At 43.9% G+C, this 25312-nt stretch overlaps 1 protein-coding gene across 8 annotated transcripts in view; it reads left to right on the top strand.

The window, feature by feature from the left end:
• Positions 1 to 25312, top strand: part of TEX14 (testis expressed 14, intercellular bridge forming factor) — a 115160-nt gene that overhangs the window by 33204 nt on the left and 56644 nt on the right. For 6 of the 8 annotated variants that reach the window (XM_079906059.1, XM_079906058.1, XM_079906056.1 and 3 more), the window contains exons 2-3: positions 1603 to 1739; positions 24968 to 25082. In XM_079906059.1, the coding sequence (XP_079762185.1) occupies positions 1604 to 1739; positions 24968 to 25082 (251 nt within the window). In that variant the 5' untranslated portion in view covers position 1603. Of the gene's footprint in view, positions 1 to 1602; positions 1740 to 23428; positions 25083 to 25312 lie in introns of those variants that run through there. The other 2 variants (XM_079906061.1, XM_079906060.1) reach the window with 2 other exon arrangements.

Here is a 25312-nt window from a genome sequence, read left to right as displayed (position 1 = left end):
TTCTTCTTATAAGGACACCAATTGTATTGGATTATGGCCTCATTCTAACAGCCTCATTTTAACTTAATCACCTCTTCAAAGACTTTATCTATGTAAATCAAATAGAAATATGCTACTCCTTTTTAATGCCTGGAAATAGTAGGGAGGCAGAAAGGGGGGTGGGGTGGGGAAGGAAAGTTATAAAAGCTTCAGCTCATACTTAAACCAAACAATATTTTCTGAGTCGCTTTGCTTAACAATGTTGTGATTACTAGGATGCTATAGGCACTGACATGGCTAGTAACAAATACAGAGAAAATAAAGTTAAAACACTCAAGTTATTAGCATTTCCACATTTTATCAGTAGTTAAATTAAGAGGGAGTTACTTCTCAGTAACCTAAAAGCCTCTTGGCTGGGGAAGACCCACAGAATGTGTCAACCTTTCTGGTGTTTGTTTCACTTTACCTCATATCCCACCCTCTGTGTCTCTCCATGGAGCACTCAGTTATGCCCCTGATATGCACGCTTGTTGATTCATGCAAATGGGGCTTCCTCCTCTTATCCACTGTCTGGGGAATACCAGCCTGGTGCCACTTGTCTGCCCTGCTAGACCAAGCATTGTGATGACAGTGATCCTATTTTAGGTGACTTACACAGTACCTGTCACCTGTGAGACACATGGTAGGTATACCACAATCACTGGTCAGGTGTGGATGCTACACCTGTGGAAAGTTTAAACTTCTTTGCATGGTTCTTGTGTGCACAGTAGCAGCTAACAGCTACTGAGAGCTCCTTGGTGCCAGGCAGAGTTCTAAGCACTTTACAGAGTTCTAAGATTTTATTTAACGTCTCAGCAGCTCTCTGGTTATTATTACCCCCATTTACAGATGAGGAAATTGAGGCCCATCAGTTATATAATTTCTCCAAGGTCACACAGTTAGGGAGGTGACAGAGCCAGGACGAGAACTTCAGAGTCTGAACGGGGAACCCAACACACATACTATCTACTTTCCTACATAAATGACTGCATTTGTATACTAGCCGTTCAAAGTTAATACCCTCCGGGAATTCCCTGGCAGTCCAATGGTTAGGACTCCGTGCTTTCACTCCCGAGGGTGTGGGTTCAATCCCTGGTCGGGGAACTAAGATCCCGCAAGCCGCAAAAAACAAAACAAAAAAATCCCACAAAGTTAATACTCTCCTAATTGTCTTAATGACGCAACAAATACATGTATTTCTGATTTTAATTTTTGTAGTCGTCACTTTTTCACTTCAAGGAATTGATGATAAATATGTTGAGTTCTTCAATTTCAACAGTAACATTGAGAATAAACTTTAATCTTGTAGAATTTATTTTTACATTTTTTGGCCATGCCACGCGGCATGTGGGATCTTAGTTCCCTGACCAGGGATCAAACCCGGGCCCCTGGCAGTGGAAGCGCAGAGTCTTAACCACTGGACCACCAGGGAAGTCCCTAATCTTGTAGAATTTCAGTAATTGTCCCCTAATGCTGTTCATTATCAATGAAAATGGACAAGAAGTGAAAGAAATGTGAAAGAATCGACATTTTTTTCCTTGCATTTCTGATTCAGTTAGAGCATGTTGCTTTCTTTTGAAACAGGATGTCTCGGGCCGTTCATCTTCCAGTCCCCTGTCCTGTTCAACTTGGTTCGTTAAGAAATGACTCCTTGGAAGCACAGCTTCACGAGTATGTCAAACAGGGGAACTATGTGAAAGTGAAGAAGATTCTTAAGAAAGGTAGGCACCGTATTGAAATGGCAGATGTGACTTGATTCACATCACTGAATAACATCAGAAGGAAAACCAGGTACATCATAAAACTGTGAGTTCTTGGGGAAACTGGAAGTTAAGTTTAGAGATGAGATGTTCTTTACCAGTGCAGTCAGATTGTTCAGTAGCGGTCTTAAATTGGTGGAGGCTGTTTTGTTTTGTTATGTGCTAAGGAACCATAAAGTCTTCCAACCATTAGGCTCCTGAGGGTTTCTCCTCAGGCCCCAGCCACCCACCTTGGATTCTGCCTGATTCCCTTTTCTCCTTCAAATCTACTCTGCCCACTAAGTCTTCTGAGGCCTATGGTGGAGAGAAGGCCAGTTTTCACAGCTCTCTTCTTCCTTGCTCCTTAGAGGCACTTGGTACTTTTGTTTTCAGGGTGTTTTGGGTTTGTTTCTGTTTTTTGCTGTAGGCTACAGGCACCTCAGCCTGTAGAGCAGACAGAAATAAGAAACATAGCTCAGGCAATCTTCGAAAGAACAAACAAACAAACACAAAAACACATACACAAACAAAACCTCTGCTGGTATTTGCCCCTGATCTAGAGATCCAGACCTGCTTTTTCTAAAATAACCAGAAGACCTGTGAGATTCCCCCTCTTCCTCCTTCGTATTAAAGGGAAGGCTTATAAGGCTTCTCTCAGCTGGTTTGTGGAACAGTCAGGGTGACCTAATTTTTCTACAGTGTTTCTCTATTTGCCTCAACAGTATTCCTGAGGACTTCCAGAAAGGTAACACCAGTTTTGTTTTGTTTTTAATGTTTATTTATTTATTTATTTTGCCTGCGCCGGGTCTTAGTTGCAGCATGCGGGCTCTTAGTTGTGGCATGCATGCAGGATCTAGTTCCCTGACCAGAGATTGAAACCGGGCCCCCTGCATTGGGAGCGTGGAGTCTTACCCACTGGACCACCAGGGAAGTCCCGTAACACCAGTTTTTGTAGGACCCAACTACCCCAAAAATACTTCTCTCAAAAACTTTTCAGGTGCTTCTGGGGTCTTCCCTGGCAGTCCAATGGTTAAGACTCCGTGCTTCCAATGCAGGGGGCACAGGTTCTATCCCTGGTCAGGGAAATAAGATCCCACATGCTGTGCAGTGTGGGCCAAAAAAAAAGATCTCAAGGGTTTCCATGTACCACCCCTAGAATCTATAGATGAAGTGGCTAATGGTGAACTCAATTTATTCGAAAGTTTCTGTTTTCTACCCCCTCAAAGATTTTGCACTTTACCTCATAACACATTCATGTTTTAATATAAAAATTGATGTTCAAGATAGGTACGCTATGACTTCTAGTGTCTGTCTATCCACATCCTCCAGTATCAGAAGCAGAGTTCTAGGACATTTTTTATCTCCTAGACATCTCCTGAATGTTCTGCATCTTCAAATTCTTTTTTTTAAAACTCTTTTTTTTGAGGTACAGTTAATATACAATATTATGTAAGTTTCAGGTGTACAACATAGTGATTCACAATTTTTAAAAGTTATACTCCACTTATAGTTATTATAAGCTATTGGCAATATTCCCTGTGTTGTACGATATACCCTTGTAGCTTACTTATTTTATACATTGTAGTTTGTACCTCTTAATCCCCTACCCCTGTTCTGCTCCTCCCCACTTCCTTCTCCCCACTGGTAAGGACTAGTTTGTTCTCTATATCTGTGAGTCTTCTTTGTCAGATTCACTACTTTGTTTTATTTTTAGCTTCCACATATAAGTGATATCATACAATACTTGTCTTTCTCTGACTTAATGCATCTTCAAATTTTTGACATTAAACTAGAGCAGGGGATGAGGTTGACAGGTATAACTGGATATGAAGCAGGACTTTATCTGTGCCTGGAAATTTCGTCTAAATCCTCAGAGTGAAGAACAAGGGGTGATAAATGCCCCCACAGTCTAAAGCAAGGCTTCTTAGGAGATGGCCAAAATGATCTTGGACCTTCAACTCCATCACCCACGTCAGGCCTATCTAAGAGAAGGTGATGGGGTAGCGGTGGGAGTGTCAGTGGAAAGATTGTTTCAAAGGCATTCACAGGAATAGAATGCTGTGGCTTTTCCCTCTTTCCCAGCCTCAAGCCTAGTAAGAGGCCATTCAGGTGAACCTCATGGAGAGAGTTGTGATGTGTGATGCCTACAAGCAGGAGAGTTGGGAGCCTATGGCCCAGACTTCTGAACAACAGAAACATGCCAGCCCACCCCAGCTGCCACCAAGGTAGCATGAATAGAACCTGGCATGTTACCTGGAATTTAGGGGTCAGGAGGACTGCCATCTGCCTCCTACCTGGAGCAGTTCTTGTTGGCTGGATGAGCATAAGAGATCAGCTTCTGGAGTAGCCATACTTTCATCAGTTGTGGGGTAGGTGGACTCTATGCAGAGTAGCTGAGCCATCTAAACGGACCTCACCTATGAAGAAAGGAAGAATCCCAACAGAGAGGCTGGAGATGTAGCAAGAAGTCAGCAGAAATGAAAACCAGAACTACATTGAGGTATCATCTCACACTGGTCAGAATGGCTGTCATCAAAAAGTCTACAAACAATAAATGCTGGAGAGGCTGTGGAGAAAACGGAACCCTTCTACACTGTTGGTGAGAATGAAAATTGGTACAACCATTATGGAGAACAGTATGGAGGTTTCTTAAAAAACTAAAAATAGGGCTTCCCTGGTGGCACAGTGGTTGAGAGTCCGCCTGCCGATGCAGGGGACACGGGTTCATGCCCCGGTCCGGGAAGATCCCACATGCCGCGGAGCGGCTGGGCCCGTGAGCCATGGCCGCTGAGCCTGCGCATCCGGAGCCTGTGCTCCGCAACGGGAGAGGCCACAACAGTGAGAGGCCCGCGTACTGCAAAAAAAAAAAAATCTAAAAATAGAACTACCATATACCACTCTTAGGCATATATCTGGAGAAAACTCTAATTCAAAAAGATACATGCACCCCAGTGTTCATAGCAGCACTATTTATAATAGCCAAAACATGGAAGCAACCTAAATGTCCATCAACAGATGAATGGATAAAGAAGATGTAGTACTTATAACTGGTGGAATATTACTCAGACATAACAAAGAATGAATTAATGCCATTTGCATCAACATGGATGGACCTAGAGATTATCATACTAAGTGAAGTAGGTCAGACAGAGAAAGACAAATACCATATGATATCGCTTATATGTGGAATCTTAAAAAATGATAACGAATGAACTTACAAAACAGAAAGAGAGTCACAGACGTAGAAAACAAACTTTTGGTTATCAGCGTGTAAAGGGGACGGGAGGGATAAATTTGGAGATTGGGATTAACATACACACACTACTATATATAAAACAGATAACTAATAAGGACCTACTGTGTAGCATAGGGGACTCTACTCAGTACTCTATAATGACCTATATGGGAAAAGAATCTAAAAAAGAGTGGATATATGTATATGTATAACTGATTCACTTAGCTGTACAGCAGAAACTAACACAACATTGTAAATCAACTATACTCCAATAAAAATTAAAAAAAAAAAAGAAGTCAGCAGGAGAGGGCAATGGCCTGCATTAGGGCGGTGTGCAGTAGAGTGGAGATACCTGAAGGACCCACTAACCCCTCCCACAAAAGAGCAGGCATTAGGACAAAGCCACAGGCAACAAAGAGCATCAGCTAAATACAAAGGCCTTTGCCGCTTGTCATCTCATTGGTTCTCTCCCTGCTTCAGCTCTGGAGTTGTCAGAAACAGCCTTGAGATCAGAGGAGTGGAAGAGCAAGGAAGAGGTTTTGATTTCAGAAGGACTGGGCAATTTATTACCTGAAATGAGACTGTGCTTTGACTGCCTCAGCGTGACTGAAAGAGCATGCAATCTGCCTGAGGTGCCTCTCAGGAGAGGGGCTGCGAAAACTAACTGACAGAGTGTCCTTGAGGGTAGTAGAGGAGAAGTTGTTTCCTGATCGCATCCTGCTTAGTTCATCCCACTCAGAAGACCAGATACTACAGATTATATGAGTTCTAAAACCCAAAGGATGAGTTCCAGAACCTCAGACCAGACTTCATTCATTTTTTTATTACATGTATATTAATTGAGCCTCGGGGTTAGAGCAGCCAAGGAAAGATGTACAGCCCTGCCTTCCAGAGAGTATAATCCAGCAGAAGAAACAGACATGAGTCGGTAATTGCAGTCCTGAGAAGGGCAGGAGGCGAAGGAACACAAAAGGTACATCTCAGCCTCATCTGGGAGGTAATCAAGGGAAAATTCCAAGAGAAAGTGATATTTAGGCTTGGGCCCTAAAGAAGAAACGTTGACGGGAAAGAAGTAAAAGGTAAAAGTTGGAGGCAAGGGAGGTTTAAAGGGATGCAAAGGCCCTGAGGATAGAAAAGAGAAGTGTGTGGATCACTTGAGTTGGAGGAAAAGGCAAAGTGGTGGGAGAGAGTGGTATGGGGGTGAAGCTGGCAAGGTAATCTGAAACCACACCAGGCCTCGTGGGCTGTTGGAAGGATTTTGGTAATAGGTGCCTCCGTATTTAGGATGGTTACAGCTTCCTGGTGAATCGACCCTATTATCATTATGAGATGTCCCTTCGTAGCTCTGGTAATACTCGTTGTCTTGAAGTCTACTTCTTCTGCTGTACAGCCGCTTCAGACTCCTTATGCTTACTATTTATGGAATATCTTTAGAGTTAACATATGTCTTCTGTAGAGAGCACAGGGTTGGGATTTGTGCTTTAAAATCCATTCTGATACTCTCTGCCTTTTAACTGGAGGGTTTAGTCCATTAACATTTTATGTAATTATTAATATGGTTTATAACAAAGAACACAATTCAGGAACAGCCAGATGAAAGAGATTTAGGGCAAGGCATGGCGTGTGTGTGCGCGCTTGGAGCTTCCATGCCCTCTTGGGGTACACCACCCTTCCAGCACTTCAGTCAGTTTACCAACCTGGAAGTTCTCCAGACCTGATCAGTTAGGGGTTTTATGGAGGTTTCATTATTTAGGCATGATTGATTTGGCCATTGGTGACTGATCTCAATCTTCAGCCCCTCTCTCCTGCTGGAGGTGGGACAAGGTTTGAAGTGGAGGGTTGTGGCAGAGCTGAAAGTCCCAACCGTCTAATCATGAATTGGTCTTGGTCTTTCTGGTGACCAGCCCATCCTGAAGCTATCCCAGAACCCCTCAGCCGAGAGTCATCTCATCAGCATCCCAGAGACGCTTATCACTCCTAACGCTAAGGAAATTCCAAGGGTTGTAGGAGCTCTTGTGCCAGATACCTGAGAGTAGAGTTCTATTTCTAAATGGTTGCTCTGGCTGCGGAAGGCTCTGAGGTATGTGAGGAGAGGGAGAAAAGAGTCGGATGACTTGTTTTTGGTTTGAGCAACTGGGTTGAATGTGGTGTCATTGCCAGAAAGAGGAATAGGTTTGGGAAAGAAGCTATTGGAAGTCAGTCTGGACCAGCTGAGTTAGACACCTGTGATTCAGCTAAGTGGAATATCAAATAGAAGCTGGGTATATGAGCCAGCAGCCCAGAAGAGATCTGTCTGCATATCCATGTTTTGAAACCAAGGATGATCAAGCGAAGAGGGCTGAAAACCCTGCTGGCAGGAATCTCACTGTTTTACAGACAGGGTGCCCTTGTTGGGGCAGGAGTAGAGAAAAAAGGAGGGGAAAACCAGGTGGTTCCCAACAGTTATGTCAGTTACCAGGTTGAGGGAAAGAACAATACATACATTGATTCATCATGCATTCAGTTAGTCTGCATTTGTTGGGCATCTACTATGGCTGGCAAGGGACTGCAGATGCAAAGGTAAATATGACCTGGTTCCTGCTTTTAAAGACCTCACAGTTGAGTAGGGGAAAATAAATGCATTTATAACACAGTGAGCTATGTAGAGGCACTTACAAGGATAATTAGGGACACAAAGCACATAGTGGTCACTGTTAGCTGGGAACGTGAGGGAAGGCATCTGGAGAAGGTGACGAGAGCTAAGAATCTGCTCATAGGAGGCCAAGGGATGGCATGGATGGTGAGGGATCCACAGAAAGGGTGGAGAAACACAGAGTGGAAAAGTCTTAGATAAGGAAGGGCCCAGATCAAAGACAAGGGGCCCTTGGGTGAAAGTGACTGGAAGGCACTTTATAACTCTTTAAGACATAAGGAACGTGCTCTGACCCCAAGGAGATGTGTCCCAGAACTTTTTGCCCCAACACTGTCCGTTTCCCTGAAGGGATTTAATTCAGAGCATTTGGCTGTCTCTAAGGAGATTCTATTAGAAGTGGTTAGATGAGATGAACCTGAGAGTCACGTTAGTCATGTCACTATGATGCAATAAAAATGTGGTTGATTCAGGAAACCACGTGTATGTCCATGCAGTACTGTGCTTTCTGGCATGCTGGAGGACGTCAGAAGCATCTTTACAACAGGAAGTTAAATGCTGAAAACAGTTACCCACCATCGTATATCAGGTGTGTTCTTTGAGGAGAAGCTGGGACCAACTTTTTTTTTTTTAATAAATTTTTTTATTTTATTGTTATTTATTTTTGGCTGTGTTGGGTCTTTGTTGCTTTGCTGTGCGCAGGCTTTCTCTAGTTGTGGCGAGCGGGGGCTACACATTGTTGTGGTGCGCTGGCTTCTCTTTGTGCTAGCTTCTCTTGTTGCAGAGCACAGGCTCTAGGCGTGCAGACTTCAGTAGTTGTGGCATGAGGGCTCAGCAGTTGTGGCTCATGGGCTCTAGTGTGCAGGCTCAGTAGTTGTGGCACACGGGCTTAGTTGCTCCGCGGCATGTGGGATCTTCCTGGACCAGGGCTTGACCCGTGTCCCCTGCATTGGCAGGTGGATTCTTAACCACTGCGCCACCAGGGAAGTCCCTGGGACCAACTTTTGCCACAAGTAAATGGGTCGGCTTCCTCTGAGATTTGGAAGCCAGGAAGATCAGTCATTCAAGGCTGAACTTTGAGGGATGGTGTATTTAGTGCTTTTTAAAAAAATTTTTTGCCACTGCGTGGGATCTTAGTTCCCCGACCAGGGATCGAACCCCAGCCCACTGCCGTGAAAGCGGGGAGTCCTAACCACTGGACCACCAGGGAATTCCCTTCAGTGCTTTCTTAGAGAAATGAATTCAATTGGAGACTAGAACTCCTGATGGAAACACCTTGGCTTTCCAGAAAGAACGCAGACTTGATCCAGTGCCAAATGTACCTAGTACCTACCTGTGGTTCACTTGAGGACCTGTGTGACGGATGCTCTAGCCAGCATGTATGAGAATGGGGAAATAATCACACCCTTTTCCTTCACTTGTTTAGAGGATGAAGTGAGACAATGGGTTAAAATGCCTATCATGGAGAAGGCACTCATAAACCACCATGGGTACCTTCGTTATTATGCGGGATTACACTAGTTCTGTGTCCCTCTTTTGTCCTTCTTCCCCCAACTCTCTTTTTCAAGGCAAGGGAAACCTGGTCTCTCCAAGTCAGCGGATTTCTCCAGCAGGCAAGAGGCAGTCCAGAGGGATCGGTGGCGGGAAGCTCGTTTGCTTAGCCTACAGAGGGGCGACGCGACCCGTCCTGGACCCGGGGGACGGGGTAATAGCAGCCTTGGGTAGGAGTCATGCGCGCAGCGCGTGATTGCCTGCCAGGAAGCCGTATGTTGATGAGGCCTGTTGCTGCTTTGAAGTGTTTCTGGAAGGTTTACAGGCGAAAATGGTGTTTTGAACTTTGCCCTTTCACGGAGTAGTTATGGGATATAAGATAAAAAATGTTTCTCCGGGGGCGAGGGACTTGACAAAACTGTCGCCATCAGTAAAAGGTGGGCGGCTGCCACGTACCCAGCAGGGACTTCGATGTCCAGATTAAGGTTGTAGATATAAAGCTTATTTTTGTGGTTTGTTGTTAGATAAAGTTTGAAGGCCATGTTAGAACACCCGAAGCCGTGGAGATGTAGTGTTTTATTCTGAGCGTGAAGGCGGCCCCTGGTGTTGTTTTTACAGTTACTACTACATGTTGATGATCGGTCTTGTTCTTAAGAAGAGAACGCTCATTGAGCGGTTTTGTTTGTAATTCTGTTCCGCTAAAGAACAATCAGAGTGCTTTTTTTTTTTTTTACACTTATAGCGGTTTAGCTATGTAGGTTGTTTCTAACCAAGTTAGGTTTCTTTTTTTCCTTACTCACCATGTGGTTTCAAAGTTCAAGCTTTAGAAATATCGTTAAAGCAAGTACAGTAGTCGAGCACTCCCTTCCGCCATTGTGAGGCAGCCCCTCCTTTAGAAGAGAAATCCCTGTCTCTTCCCAGTCTTCCCTGTAGCAGCACCATCCATTGAGTTGTTCCAGGCACAAACCAACATGTCAGCCTTTGAAACCTCCTTCCCTGACACCCCACCCCACCTCCTGCAGCAAGGCCACCAGTGAGTCCCATCCTGTCAACTCAACTTCCGGAACAGCCCACGTTTCTCCTTCTTCCTTGCTGAGCCCAAATGCGAGCCACCGTGCTGTCGCCTACAGACACGGTGGCAGTGGCCTCACAAGTGGTCTCCACAGCTTCAGACCTCCCAGTGGCTTCCCTTCACACTTAAAATCCAGGCTCCCCAGGCCTTGCCTAGAAAATCCGCAGATACCTGCCTGCCTGCCTGCACCTGCCCCCTCCCTACTACCCTGTGTTCTCCAGCTGTCTTCAGTTGCTGAAACACACAACCTTGTTCCTTTCCTTGGGTCTTTGCCTTCCATTCGTTGTTTTCTCTGCTTAAATGCAACCTCCAAAGAGAGGCCTTCCCTGAGCACCCAGATCTAAAGTAGCCACCAAGTCCCTCTCTGTCTCGACACTTAAAATCCTCTGCATGCCTCATCCTCTGGTCCTCTTGGGTGTTTGTCGTCAGCTCTCTCCCTCACTAGAATGTAAGCTTTTTGTGAGTAGGGGCCTCTGTTTGCCCAGTGCCTAGAGTGTCTTTATTTTACAACATGGAAAACTGGGATGATGGTTAAGGTGACACCTACCAGCTCGGCTGTTTAACAGACCTCAGGCAAGTTACCTAGCCTTTCTGTGCCTCAGTTCCCCTGTCCATAAAACTGGCATATACTTGTATTGATCTCATAGTTAAAGCACCTAGAACGATGACCGGTGCCTGTCAAGCTCACGATAAATGGTAGCTAGTATTGTCGTAGCTGGCACTCAGGTATTTGTGGAGGGAAGAAATGATGTCAGATGCAGCAACCAGGTGTCTTTTAAAAACTCAGAAAGTGTGAACAGGTAATACGGTCATGTGATAAAAAGCCAAAAGGTTCTGCCTTCCAGCACTGGTTCTCAGCCACCCAGTCCCCCTGTCCCTGCCTCAGTCACGGTGACCTCTTACCAGAGTTTGAAAGTCAAACCTGTAGGACAGCTTTGAATGAAACAGCTAAGATAATATATATCTTACATATATCTTATTGCTCAATGGAATCAGCTAGGTTCTCACTAGCAAAGGCAACGGCCCAACCCTTTCCTTTATAGCTTTTCAGGGGCGAGGTGGTTTTACCAGATCTGTGGAGGGAACGCCTCCTGGGCTTTAAAGACGCGGGTTGTCATTGGCTGTCATTCAGTATTATGTTAATTAAGAGTGGCTGTTTTAAAACTTGTTAAATTACATTTCCAGTTAAAATGTTACAATGAGTTGGTAAGTGATAGCGTTTGAAAGATTGTATTGCAAGAGCTCTTTCTCTTTTTTCCAGTAGACTTAGGAACGGGGAAACGATCTCGCCGTCAGTGTAAAGTGTGCGGCTCCCACAGACCCAGCAGTGACTTGCGAGCTATGGCTAAGACTATACTTTCAGGGATCATTTCTATAGTTCGTTACTAGAGAAGTTTCTCTGAACGTGTAGAGCACCCGAACCCACGAGGAGGAGACGCAGTGTCCTTTCCTGAGCGTGAAGCTGGCTCTTGGCGTTGTTTTTGCAGCTGTCACTAGCCATTGATGATCGTTCTTCTCTTCCTTAGGGAGAGAAAGAGGGAGAGAGCGCCGTCTGAGTGGGTTCGTTTGTAGTTGTGTCTCGTTAAAGAACAGTGGGGGTGGCTTTTTTTCGTGTTTCTCTTTCTTGTTTGCTTCACTTTTTGTGTCTCGCGATAGTTTGTAGATAGCTAGGGCTTGTGGTAGCTTACCGTGTGATTTCAGTGAGTGTTCAAGTTCTGCTGCTTACCTTGCTGTTTCTGGGTTCTCCGGTTGTTGTTTCTTGTTCATCTTTGTTGTACTTCTGACTTGTAGGAGGGAGTTCCTTACTCCTTAATTGTAATCTATGAAGGTGGTTTTGCTCCTTGTCAGTCAAAGTCCCTTGTGTTTATCTCATATCCTTTTTCTCCAATCATTTGTTGATTAAGGGTATTTTTTTCACTGTATTTGTTTTTTAGAAATTTTTGATGATGAATATTCTAGACTTCAAGGGGACACATTATAAGTTTCCGTTTCCTCCATCTTTTAGGGTTATTTCCAAGATTAAACGACGTGATCCAAGTTAGGGGGTTAGTACATGGCGTGGAAATATTAAAGTACTGTAGAAATGATAGCTTTTTCTTTTTCAAAGAAAAGCGTAGCCCGCCGTGAAGTGATGGTTTTTGTTGGTAGGGGTTGGGGGTGCATAACCTTTCGTATTCAGGTGGCAAGTGATTTTTTCACAAATACAGCCTACGGGAATTTCCTGGTGGTTAGGTGTTTTCACCGCCAGGGCTCTGGTTCAGTCCCTGGTCAGGGAACTAAGATCCGCAAAGCTGCCTAGCAGGGCCAAAAAAGACCAAAAATGAAAGTGAACTTTAAACAGACCTGCTGATTAACAATAAAGGTGATAACAATTAAAAGTTTAAAAAAAATTCAGTAAAAATGTACAGAATTACCACATTTCGGGAATCCCTCCGGCTCCCCCAAAACACCAGAATACCACAAAACTACAGTTTTTGTTACTTTATTCAAAAAAAAATTTTTTTTTTAATTCATCTTTGGCTGCGTTGGGTCTTCGTTGCTGAGCAAGGGCTTCCCCTGGTTGTGGCGAGCGGGGGCTACTCTTCGTTGCGGTGCGCGGGCTTCTCACTGCGGTGGCTTCTCTTGTTGCGGAGCACGGGTTCTAGGCACGCAGGCTTCAGTAGTTGTGGCGCACGGGCTTAGTTGCTCTCCAGCATGTGAGATCCTTCCAGGCCAGGGCTCGAAGCTGGGCCCGCCTGATTCTTAACCACTGCGCCACCAGGGAAGCCCTATATATATTTTTTTTAAATGAAGAGAAGTGCTTCAAAATACACCTCTTTGTTCCACACTTAAGATTGGCCCGGTACATTATTTTGAGAGAAATACTTACCCAGGTGAGCCCAATATGCACCCCTCACATCCACACTCACGTGAGTAACCAGCAGAATGTCTCAAAAGGCTCAAATCGAAATTTAGGATCTTAAAAGGTTAAAAGAAGATCTTTTATTATTATTTAAATATTATCTAAATATTTAAATATTATTTAAATTTTGTTGTTAATATTTATCATTATTATTTAAATATAGTAATATTTAAATAATAAATCTTATTAAAATAAAATAATCTCACCCACAGACACCGCCTGTAGTATTTAAGATTTGAAAACTAATCTGAGGCACCTGAGCACACCTTTGTCTTAAATTAGTCCCGGCAGTGTTGTTAGTGTTTTTAGAAACAGAAAGGCAGTAGGTTCTGATTGTCTGTCTGTCTGTCTGTCTGTAATAGGTCAATTAAGAACTGTAAGTCTTAGTATCCCTTTTCCTTTTTTTTTTTGGCCAAGCCATGCAGCATGCGGGATCTTAGTTCCCGAATCAAGGATCAAACCCACGCCCCCTGCAATGGAAGTGTGGAGCCTTAACCACTGGACCTCGACGGAAATCCCTAAGTCTTAGTTCCTTAAAGGAAAAAACAAAACAAACAAACAAACAAAACCTCTTAAGAGTGTTCAGAATTTTTTAAAGTTGTGTATGAAATGACAGTGTAACTGAACAGGACCCTATGGGACCTTTTGCTGGCAACGCCAAGGTCTTGAGTCCAAAATTGTTACCGAGCCAAACTTGGATCCGCTTGCCCGCCTGCAGTAAAGCCAATCTACTGACACCAGCTTGTGGTGAAGGAAAGTTCAGCATTTAGTGCGGGGAACCAAGCAAGGAGTCCAGGTAGCCAGTGCTTAAAAGGCCTGAACTCCTTGCTTGGCGCCCTGCAGTAAACTGCTGCACCGTCTATCACCACAGCCAAGTGTCAGTCAATTGGCTTTACTGTGTGTGGGCAAGTAGACCCAAGTTTGGCTCAGTAACAACAGTTTGAAAATCATTTATATGATATTCCTGGGAGTTCCCTGACGGTCCAGTGGTTAGGACTCAGTGCTTTCACTGCCAAGGGCCCGGGTTCAGTGCCTGGTCAGGGAACTAAGATTCTGTAAGCTGCACGGTGTGATCAAAAAAAAAGGGAAAGGAAGAGAGGAAGGAGAGAGAGAGAGAGAGGAAGAAAGGAAGAAAAGAAAGCAAGCAAGAAAGAAAAGAAAATCATTGAATATGATATTTCTGAAACGAGGGGAATGTGGAAAAATGTCACCATCCATAAAAAGTATGTGGCTGCCACGGACCCAGCAGAGTTTTGGGGTTAAAGCCATTATTATGGTTTTAGGAGTTATTTCTATAGGTTGTTACTGGACGAGGTTCCAAGGTTCCTGTGTAGAGTCCTCGAAGTCCACGAGGAGGCGGGTTCTCCTCTGAGTGTGAAGCCAGCTCTTGGTATTGCTTCTGTAACTGCCTTTTGCCTTTGATGACTGTTCTTTTCCTCTGGAGGAGTAAGTAGAGGGAGGGAACACCATCTCAGTGGTTTCTTCTTATGTTACTGTCTCAGAATGTAGATGATTGGTTTCCGCTAGGGGGCCGTTTTCTGTATTTGTTTTTCACGTGTTCCAGGTGCACAACGCTTTTTAACCTGTGTAGTAGATGTGGTCTTTATCCTGACCTGACTATTGTGTAAGCCGTGATTTTTTTCAGTGAAATGAGGAAGAATCTGTCAGATGCAGTTTGGTTTTTGTTTTCTGATTGGATTTACAGGTAATGAGCTTTTTCACACAACAGGTGCAGCCCCAGGGTACTGAAACAAAATTACCTCCCCTTTCTCTACTCTCCTTTCTGTCAGTCGAGTCACTCTCTCCCAACACAGCTAGGCAGACATCCCTTCTTGGCCTCTATGGTGATTTCTTTCTCTGTATCTCAGTCCAAGCTAAGGAAATACGACATATGTAGGACTAGGGTTTATAGGACTTTAGCGCAGAGGAGGAATGAAAGAAGGCGGAGTTTGGCCAAAGCACGGTGGGCAGAGAGCTAAGGGTAGTGGGCAGCTATTGAAGGAGAGTGACTACCTCAGCTGTGCACTTTAAGGTCACTCTAAAAGCTATGTGGCGATGATACTTATGGGGAGGGGTGAGGTGGCAAGTGTGAGGACCAGTTAGGCACCTACTGCATTCATCTACCTGGGAGAAGATGGTAGCGATGATAGAGAAACACCAGACATGAAAGATATTTAAGTGGTAAAGTAGACAGGACTTGGGGGGGTTGATTTGTTGACGAAAATTCAATTAACTATCAAGAAGGAAAAAAAGGGAGTTTTATTTGAGCCAAGCTGAGGATTATAACACAAGAAGCAGATTTTCAGAAAGCTGTTAGAAGTCGTAGACACAGTCATATACGTTTTCCAGACAGAGAATTGTAGTACCTCAAAATGACATACTGATAATTTACATAAAGTTCACCAAGGAACAGGTAGTCCAGGTGAGCTTGTACAGAGTAAGCAGCAAGACGCCGTGACCCCTTATGGAGTTCAGAAAGAACTCTATTCTTTTAAGAAGTCCCATTGCTGGTGTCAGAATGAAGAAGAAATATGGATCTTTACGGTTGAGCGGGCACTCCCATCTTTGAGGTGCTCTGATTAACGTGTAATGCAGATGCACACTGCACTTGGGAAGGAGGGAGGAGGCCCAAACACACACACACACACACACACACACACACAGAGAATTTTATGTTTAATTTTTTCTAGTCCTGCCTTGAAATATAACATTTTATTTCATCAGGTTCACTGACGGTATGGGCGAGAGGAGCTGTCAAGGATAATTGCCGGGTCTTGGGACTTGAACAGATGGGTGGATGGTGGTTCCATGTGTTAACGGGGGAAATGGAGGAGGAACTGAATCAGGTGGTGCAATGGGGTGGGCAGTGATGGTAGAGTTCAGTTTAGGGCACGTTTAGGAGAGATTTCTGACTTTTAGCGGATGTATGGCAAAGGAGTTAGAACTCCCACAGCAGACCAAGAAGGAGCAGCCAGAGAGGTGGGCGGCAAACCGCGTGAGGGTGCTTGATGGAAGCCCAGCGGGACACAGTGAAGTGTATGGAGAGCAGATGAGACATTAAGATGCTGATGGGAAAGTATCCACTGGCCCTGTGTGGGAAACGGAAACAGAAACTGGCTAGGTAGGGGTGGATTGATCACTGGAGGGATGTGAAGGCTTGCCAGTTGGTGGAAAGAGCTCCCAGGAGAACTCAGGCTGTGATGGAGAGCATAGGGGTGGGTGTGCATTCAGCTGGGGGAAGCGGTAAGATGGGGGGATGCATTTAGGGTTTAATTAGGTTGGGAGAGCAAGTGAGAATGCAGTTGGAAAGACTGAGTGGAACAGGAGAAATTGAGTTGTGGGAAGGAGCAGCTCCCCCCAGGCAGGAAGCCTTTGAGTCAGCCAGAGAAGAGGAGGAGTTCAGAGGTAGGTGGGTTCCTCCATGGAATGTGACCACACTGGGGGCTTTTCAACTGATGGGCTTCTAGTTCTTTGCCAAGTACGAGGAAAGATCATTGCTGAGGGAGGCTGGTGAGGAGGGGTAGGAGAGTTGAGAATAAAGAAGGAATTAACTAATCACCCTAGGCAGCAGGTGAGGAAAAGGCACCTCCTGAGGGTGTGCCCGCTCCACTTCCCTGCTATTGAAGCTCCTGGTCTTGGAAGCACATCCCCAGATTGCAGTCCATTTCTCTTTCTTCCACTGTAGCCATGCACCATGTAGTTCCTCCATGATTTTCTCCTTCTGGATCCGCAGTGGCCAAGCTTTCACTGTGAGCCTAAATTAGTCCTTGGTCCTCTTTAAAGGTCGGGAGCTGTGAGAGAAGCGGTATATGCTCTGGAATTGACTCCTTGGTCTGTTATTTATTAGCTGTGGGTTCATGGGAAGTTCCTTGACCCCAGTCTGTCCCTCTGTAAAGCAGGTAGGTGTAGTACTAATAGCATCAACACGTGGGGTGGCTCTAAAGGTTAAATCAGTTAAAGCAAGTAGGGTAGTTGAGCACTCCCTTCCGCCATTGTGAGGCAGCCCCTCCTTTAGAAGAGAAATCCCTGTCTCTTCCCAGTCTTCCCTGTAGCAGCACCATCCATTGAGTTGTTCCAGGCGCAAACCAACATGTCAGCCTTTGAAACCTCCTTCCCTGACACCCCACCCCACCTCCTGCAGCAAGGCCACCAGTGAGTCCCATCCTGTCAGCTCAACTTCTGGAACAGCCCACGTTTCTCCTTCTTCCTTGCTGAGCCCAAATGCGAGCCACCGTGCTGTCGCCTACAGACACGGTGGCAGTGGCCTCACAAGTGGTCTCCACAGCTTCAGACCTCCCAGTGGCTTCCCTTCACACTTAAAATCCAGGCTCCCCAGGCCTTGCCTAGAAAATCCGCAGATACCTGCCTGCCTGCCTGCACCTGCCCCCTCCCTCCTACCCTGTGTTCTCCAGCTGTCTTCAGTTGCTGAAACACACAACCTTGTTCCTTTCCTTGGGTCTTTGCCTTCCATTCGTTGTTTTCTCTGCTTAAATGCAACCTCCAAAGAGAGGCCTTCCCTGAGCACCCAGATCTAAAGTAGCCACCAAGTCCCTCTCTGTCTCGACACTTAAAATCCTCTGCATGCCTCATCCTCTGGTCCTCTTGGGTGTTTGTCGTCAGCTCTCTCCCTCACTAGAATGTAAGCTTTTTGTGAGTAGGGGCCTCTGTTTGCCCAGTGCCTAGAGTGTCTTTATTTTACAACATGGAAAACTGGGATGATGGTTAAGGTGACACCTACCAGCTCGGCTGTTTAACAGACCTCAGGCAAGTTACCTAGCCTTTCTGTGCCTCAGTTCCCCTGTCCATAAAACTGGCATATACTTGTATTGATCTCATAGTTAAAGCACTTAGAACGATGACCGGTGCCTGTCAAGCTCACGATAAATGGTAGCTAGTATTGTCGTAGCTGGCACTCAGGTATTTGTGGAGGGAAGAAATGATGTCAGATGCAGCAACCAGGTGTCTTTTAAAAACTCAGAAAGTGTGAACAGGTAATACGGTCATGTGATAAAAAGCCAAAAGGTTCTGCCTTCCAGCACTGGTTCTCAGCCACCCAGTCCCCCTTTCCCTGCCTCAGTCACGGTGACCTCTTACCAGAGTTTGAAAGTCAAACCTGTAGGACAGCTTTGAATGAAACAGCTAAGATAATATATATCTTACATATATCTTATTGCTCAATGGAATCAGCTAGGTTCTCACTAGCAAAGGCAACGGCCCAACCCTTTCCTTTATAGCTTTTCAGGGGCGAGGTGGTTTTACCAGATCTGTGGAGGGAACGCCTCCTGGGCTTTAAAGACGCGGGTTGTCATTGGCTGTCATTCAGTATTATGTTAATTAAGAGTGGCTGTTTTAAAACTTGTTAAATTACATTTCCAGTTAAAATGTTACAATGAGTTGGTAAGTGATAGCGTTTGAAAGATTGTATTGCAAGAGCTCTTTCTCTTTTTTCCAGTAGACTTAGGAACGGGGAAACGATCTCGCCGTCAGTGTAAAGTGTGCGGCTCCCACAGACCCAGCAGTGACTTGCGAGCTATGGCTAAGACTATACTTTCAGGGATCATTTCTATAGTTCGTTACTAGAGAAGTTTCTCTGAACGTGTAGAGCACCCGAACCCACGAGGAGGAGACGCAGTGTCCTTTCCTGAGCGTGAAGCTGGCTCTTGGCGTTGTTTTTGCAGCTGTCACTAGCCATTGATGATCGTTCTTCTCTTCCTTAGGGAGAGAAAGAGGGAGAGAGCGCCGTCTGAGTGGGTTCGTTTGTAGTTGTGTCTCGTTAAAGAACAGTGGGGGTGGCTTTTTTTCGTGTTTCTCTTTCTTGTTTGTTTCACTTTTTGTGTCTCGCGATAGTCTGTAGGTAGCTAGGGTTTGGGGTGGCTTACCGTGTGATTTTTCAGTGTTCAAGTTCTCCTGCTGTCCATACTGTTTTTTGGTTGTCTTCGTTGTATTTCTGTTTTGTAGAAGGGAGGTTCTTTCCATTGGGAGACCCTTATCTCTTAATTGAAATCTACAGAGGCGTTTTTGCTCCCTGTCAGTCAAGTCTCTTGTGTTTATCTCATATCCCTTTTCTCCAATCATTTGTTGATAAAGGGTATTTTTTTTTATTGTATTTGCTTTTTAAAAGTTTTTGATGATTAGGGTTATTTCCAATATGAAACGGCGTGATTCAAGTTAAGGGGTCAGTACATGATCTGGAACATGTTTAAGTCCCGTATAAATGGTTGCTTTTTTTTTTGAAAGAAAAGGGTAGCCCACCTTGAAGTGATTGTTTTTGTTTGTAGGGGTTGGGGTGCATAACCTTTCGTATTCAAGTGGCAAGTGATTTTTTCACGAATATAGTCTACGGGAATTCCCTGGTGGTTAGGACTCGGTGATTTCACCACCAGGGCTTCGGTTCAGTCCCTGGTTAGGGAACTAATATCCCGAAAGCTGCGCAGCGGGGCCAAAAAAGACAAAAAATGAAAATAAACTCTAAACAGACGTGCTGATGTTTAAAAATAAAGGTGATAAGTCTAAAGTTTAAAAAAAATTCAGTAAAAATGTACAGAATTACCACATTTTGGGAATCCCTCCGGCTCCCCCATAGCAGCAGAACACCACAGAACTACAGTTTTTGTTACTTTATTCATAACTTTTTTTTTTTCTAAATTTATCTTTGGCTGCGTTGGGTCTTCTTTGCTGTTCGCAGGTTTTCTCTAGTTGTGTCAAGTGGGGCCTACTCTGCACTGCGGTGCACGGGCTTCTCCTTGCAGTGGCTTCCCTTGTTGTGGAGCACGTGCTCTACGTGCGTGGGTTTCAGTAGTTGCAGCACGTGGGCTCAGTAGTTTTGGCTCGGGCTCTAGAGCGCAGGCTCAGTAGTTGTGACGCACAGGCTTAGCTGCTCTCTGGCATGTGAGATTGTCCCGGGCCAGGGCTCGAACCTGTGTCCCCTGCATTGGCAGGCGGATTCTTAACCACTGCACCTGCAGGGAAGCCTTCTTCATGTTATTCTTAAAGGTGATTTTGTCAGTCTATGGCAATTGAGTCTTTCCCCCCCACCCTTCAATGGGTGTTAAAGTAGTTAGTATCCTCCATCTGCCTTTTTGAATGAAGGGTTTCTGTGCTGTTGCTACTTTTCCTGGGTAAATTAGGCCTGGAATATACTGCAGGGAAATAGATACATGTCTGGTCCTTCATACTCTGTTGATTGACAAACAGATCTTGTAGTGAGCTATATATAGGAGAGGAAGGTTTACAAGGGAAATGGATTTAAAGTAGCTTTAAACATAATTGTGATATATCCTTAATTGTTTTAAGATGGTTTGTTCTTTTCCCCCTCAGTGCTATGATTTTTTCTTCTATGATGCTTGTTTAGCTAAATGCAATTTAAATTCGCCTTGTTAGTCTAGTACGCTGATTTGTTTTTCATTTTCTTCATCTAAACATTTTTCTTCTGATTTTTGAGACTCCCTTTTAAATTTTTCCAGGCTAATAAATCAGATATTTTTCCTGACATCTACTTTAGGAATCTCTTCTGGTTTTATGTTGGGTCTCTTAATATATCACACTTGTCATTGAACCATGGGCTAGAAAATCAACAAAATCTCTTAATTCTACTGAATATGATGTGATATAGTTCCCTTTAAGTAAAAGCAGGCTTAATTTCGTGTTGGAGGTGGTAATGCCTTTGAAAACTGCCCTTATTAAACAGCATATATTCAGGGAATTCCCTGGTTGTCCAGTGGTTAGGACTCCGTGCTTTCACTGCTGAGGGCCTGGTTTTGATCCCTGGTGGGGGAACTAACATCCTGCAAGCCGTGCAGTGCGGCCAAAAAAAGAAGAAGGAAGGATAAACAGGGGCTTCCCTGGTGACAGAGTGGTTAAGAATCCACCTGCCAGTGCAGGGGACACCGGTTTGAGCCCTGGTCCGGGAAGATCCCACACGCTGCGGAGCAACTAAGGCCGTGTGCCACAACTACTGAGCCTGCGCTCTAGAGCCCGCGAACCACAACTACTGAGCCCACGTGCCACACCTACTGAAGCCTGCACACCTAGAACCCGTGCTCCACAACAAGAGAAGCCACTGCATTGAGAAGCCCACACACCTCAACAAAGAGTAGCGCACGCTCGCCGCAACTAGAGAAAGCCTGCATGCAGCAACGAAGGCCCAACACAGCCAAAAATAAAAAGTAAATAAAGAAATAAAAGGTTATTTTAACCAGTGGAATCAAAGATATACATATATTCTAAAGTTGCTAACCTGCCTTTATGAAAGTGGTATCATACTAAACACATTCTGCAACTTGCTTTTCTCATTTTTTTTTTGAAATTCACTTATTTATTTCAAGAAACATGAAAAGACAACAAAATCATGAGAAATCAACCTGTGCAATATCAGCAGATATTCAGAGGCTCTGTGCTGTTTTTTTGTTTTGTTTTGTTTTTAATGCTTAAAGAAAATAGATGATAATTTGATACTGTAAGTTTATAATTATTTATTTGGTTGTTTATTCAACGAATATGGAGCAGAGGGAATTTATACAGGAGCAAAAGAACAAAGGAGCCTACAAATGGCAAGTAGTTTAGTGTGTGTGTGTGTATGTGTGTGTGTGTTTGTGTTGTGTCTGAAGGATAGGTTATGTACGAGATGTTTTAGGAAGTAAAGACAAAGGCAACTTGGAACCAGACTATAGGATGCCATAAATCCCAGGTTAAAGAGCTTCTACTGAAACGGAGCAGGACCCTATAGACCTTGCCCCCGATGTCCTCAGCCTGCCTTTTGTCTGTGGAAAAACTTTAGCCAAAGAATAAGTTTAATGAGAGGAGTGATAAAATACAGAAGCAAAGAAAAGCAGTCAAACAGGAAAAACCATAATAGTTTAGTCAGTAATCAAAGTGAAGGACCTTTAGTTCCTTCTTGAGGGTTATAGGTAATATTCTGAGCCACATCCCGTGAGCTGTCTTATAGATACTGAAACCCCAGCCAGGTGGAAGAAGTTAACTACATGATGACCAGGCTGTAGTCGTGACACAAGCTGCCACAATTCTGATAATTTGCCGCAAAGAAATGGAAACAAACCAACCTTGGAACTGAAGATTAACTGTACCCAAAACAGTCACGATGGCACTGGTTAGACCACTGCATGACCAATTTCAAGATGACTGTCAGAGCTGACTGTGCTGGTTCTGCATGTAGTCCTTTCCCTCTGTAAAAGCTCTTGTCCACTGGTTGGGGTGGGGGAGTCGGCCTTTGGACAGGAGTCCACCTCCCCCCCCACCCCGTTGCCTGCATCAAAATAAAGCAAACTTTCCTGTCCACCAAGCTTGCCTCTTTATTGGCTTTTGAGCGGCGAGCAGCTGGACCCCACTTGTGATTACAGTACTATACATAGCAAGACATGGGGTGCCACTGAATTTGGCATTCCTGAAAGCACCTGTATTACTTGCACAAAATAGATTATTTTTTAAGCTTAAATCCTATTAGTGGTTACAAGAATGTTGGGATTTTAATTTTTAATATTTATAGAGTAGTTGTTACTTGCTAAACTCTGTTAGATGCTTTAAATCCATCATTTTAGCTAATACCACTCATTGATTGAACTCCCTAAAGTTGCCTGCCTGCTTATTAGATTTTTGCTTTCAATAGTACATCTTGTCTATCTCTATTCTAATTGATAGAGATCTAATTCATTTAAATTAACTGCTTAATATTTTATTGTCTGTATGTACCATAATTTATTCAGCTGTGCCTCTAATGGTGGATATTAAGATTTATTTTTTTGCAGTTTTGTATAACCAGAAACAATGCTTTGATAAAATACTTTGTAATGAATCTTTACATAATGGGTTTTTAATATTCAAAGCAGAATTTCTGGTTCAGGTTTTTAATAGATACTGCCGTGTTGCTTTCCAAAAGCATTGTAACAGTTCACACTGCCAACTGCATTTAGGAGTGTCTGTTTTCCCACCTCTTCTCCAGCACTGAATGTTTTCTCATTTTTCAGTTTTTTTCAAGCTTTATGAGAAGTTTAACTTTCTTCCCACTATTTCAAGCCAGGCACCATGTTGTATTGGTTTATTGAATATTCCAGAGTTAGGTGAAATATCCACCGTTTCTAACGTTCCTGGCGGAGAGAACAGCTTGTGCAAAGGAACACGATGAGTATGTGGAAAACAGTACGTGGTTCATTATGGCTGAAGTGAGGGGGAGGGAATTTGGTGCAAAATAAGGCTGGAGAGGTGCGTGTGGGCCAGGCTGTGCTGGACCTTGTAAGGTATTTCTTTTCTGGCCTTGCCTTGTGGCATGCGGGATCCTAGTTCCCTGACCAGGGATGAAACCGGCTCCCCCTGCGGTGGAAGCGGAGTCTTAACCACTGGACCCCAGGGAAGTCCCTGTAAACTATTTAGAGAAATTCTATCTTTAGCCCAAGAGTTGGGAAGCTACTAAAGCTTTAAGCAGGGTAATGATGTATTATCTTGCTTATTTAAAGGCAATTTTTATCTACATAAATATTCCTTGGTTTGGAAAAAAATTCCAAATAATATTTATATGTTTGCTATTTTGATCACAGCATAAATGGTGTGCTTTGCAAACGTCATAGGTTTTTGGCTTCGGGTCTTTGCTTTCAGCATCCACTTTGTCTTGTAAGTTTTTCTCGTGAGACATCTCACTTCCAGCGCCAGGCTGAAACGACGCGAGTCCTCGAACTGCGGCGCACGTTGTAGTCGTAAGCGTTTTACGTAATCTTGATGCTGCGGAACTGCTGCGCGAAACGGGGCGGGGTTGGAAATAACTGGCGTGTGATTGGCTGTTTAAAAACCGTATGTTAATTAAATTGACAACTTGAAATGTTTTCTGAAACGTAGAAGGGTTCAAAATGCTTTGTCGGGCTTCGGTAGTGGAAAGATTCTTCAGACAACGTATTCCAGTGTACGTTTCAAAAAGAATAGCGGTGTAAGAAAAAGTAACCATCAGTAAAATATGTGTGCATTTCCTCCACCTCGGAAAAACAGAGACGGTTTTGTTAAGACTATACTTTCAGGGATCATTTCTATAGTTCGTTACTAGAGAAGTTTCTCTGAACGTGTAGAGCACCCGAACCCACGAGGAAGAGATGGAGTGTTCTCTCCTGAGCGTGAAGTTGGCTCTTGGTGTTGTGTTTGCAGCTGCCTTTAGCCGTTGATGATCGTTCTTCTCTTCATTTTGAAGAGTAAGAGGGAGATGAACGCAGTCTGAGTGGTTTCGGTTTGAATAATGTATTATGAATAGACGTTCGTCATATTTCGGTTGATACTGCAGGAAGCGTCAGAGGGTATGTGCGTATATTACGTACCATAAGTCGGTTAGGGAGGTTTTTTTTGTTTGATTATCGTGTTTTGGGATTGCTGTTAAATGTTGCTTAAGGTGTTACTGCTGTATCGGGTTTGTAGTGGTGGTTTAGTCAGGAGTGAGTTCAGTTTTTTGAAGTGGGTATAATTGAGAGTTGGGTTTTGCTATTTTTCTTAGTTGCAGTGCATGTAGTGAGATTGTAGTGTTGTGGTTTGTTCTTTCTGTCTGTTTTTAGCAAATGGTTGGGGTAGTGACGTTGGGCTTTTTTTGTGGGTTGCTTTTCATACAGTGTATGATATAAATTGTTGGCTGTTGGTGAATTTTAAAACGAAGAGCAATTTTAATTTGCTTTTCTTTTGCCGCGTAGCAGCGTGTGGTGAAATGTTTTAGCACTTTAAGGTAAAGATGGTGGTTTACTTTTGATATGAGACTTTCTGTGTTATTTGGACTACTGAAGGTTTATCATTTTTCTTTTTCTTAAAAAGGAAATTGCATTAGTAATACATTAAAAATACTGTAAAAACAAAGCTTAATTTTTGTTGTGTGTTTGTGTTGATCCTGGTGTTTTCTTTGCAGGCGTGCATGTCGATGCAGTTAACTCCCTGGGCCAGACAGCGCTTTTTATTGCCGCATTATTAGGCCTTACAAAATTAGTTGATGTCCTGGTGGATTATGGATCAGATCCAAATCAGTAAGTACAATGACATCACTACCTAGAAAATAAGTTTTTAAAATGAATTGAGGTATTTGGAAACTAATTTGGTAAGATTTTAAAAGAACCTTCACTAATTTATGCCAATGAAATACATTCGTATTACCTAACGTTGAATCATGCTTTTGTTTATTTCACTTTTTTGGTTGTGCAACTTGCAGTGTCTTAGTTCCCCAACCAGGGGTGGAACCGGGGCCCCCAGCAGTGGA

Source organism: Stenella coeruleoalba (genome assembly GCF_951394435.1).
Source record: "Stenella coeruleoalba genome assembly, chromosome: 19".
Taxonomy (NCBI): domain Eukaryota; kingdom Metazoa; phylum Chordata; class Mammalia; order Artiodactyla; family Delphinidae; genus Stenella; species Stenella coeruleoalba.
This window is presented reverse-complemented; position numbering and strand designations above follow the sequence as displayed.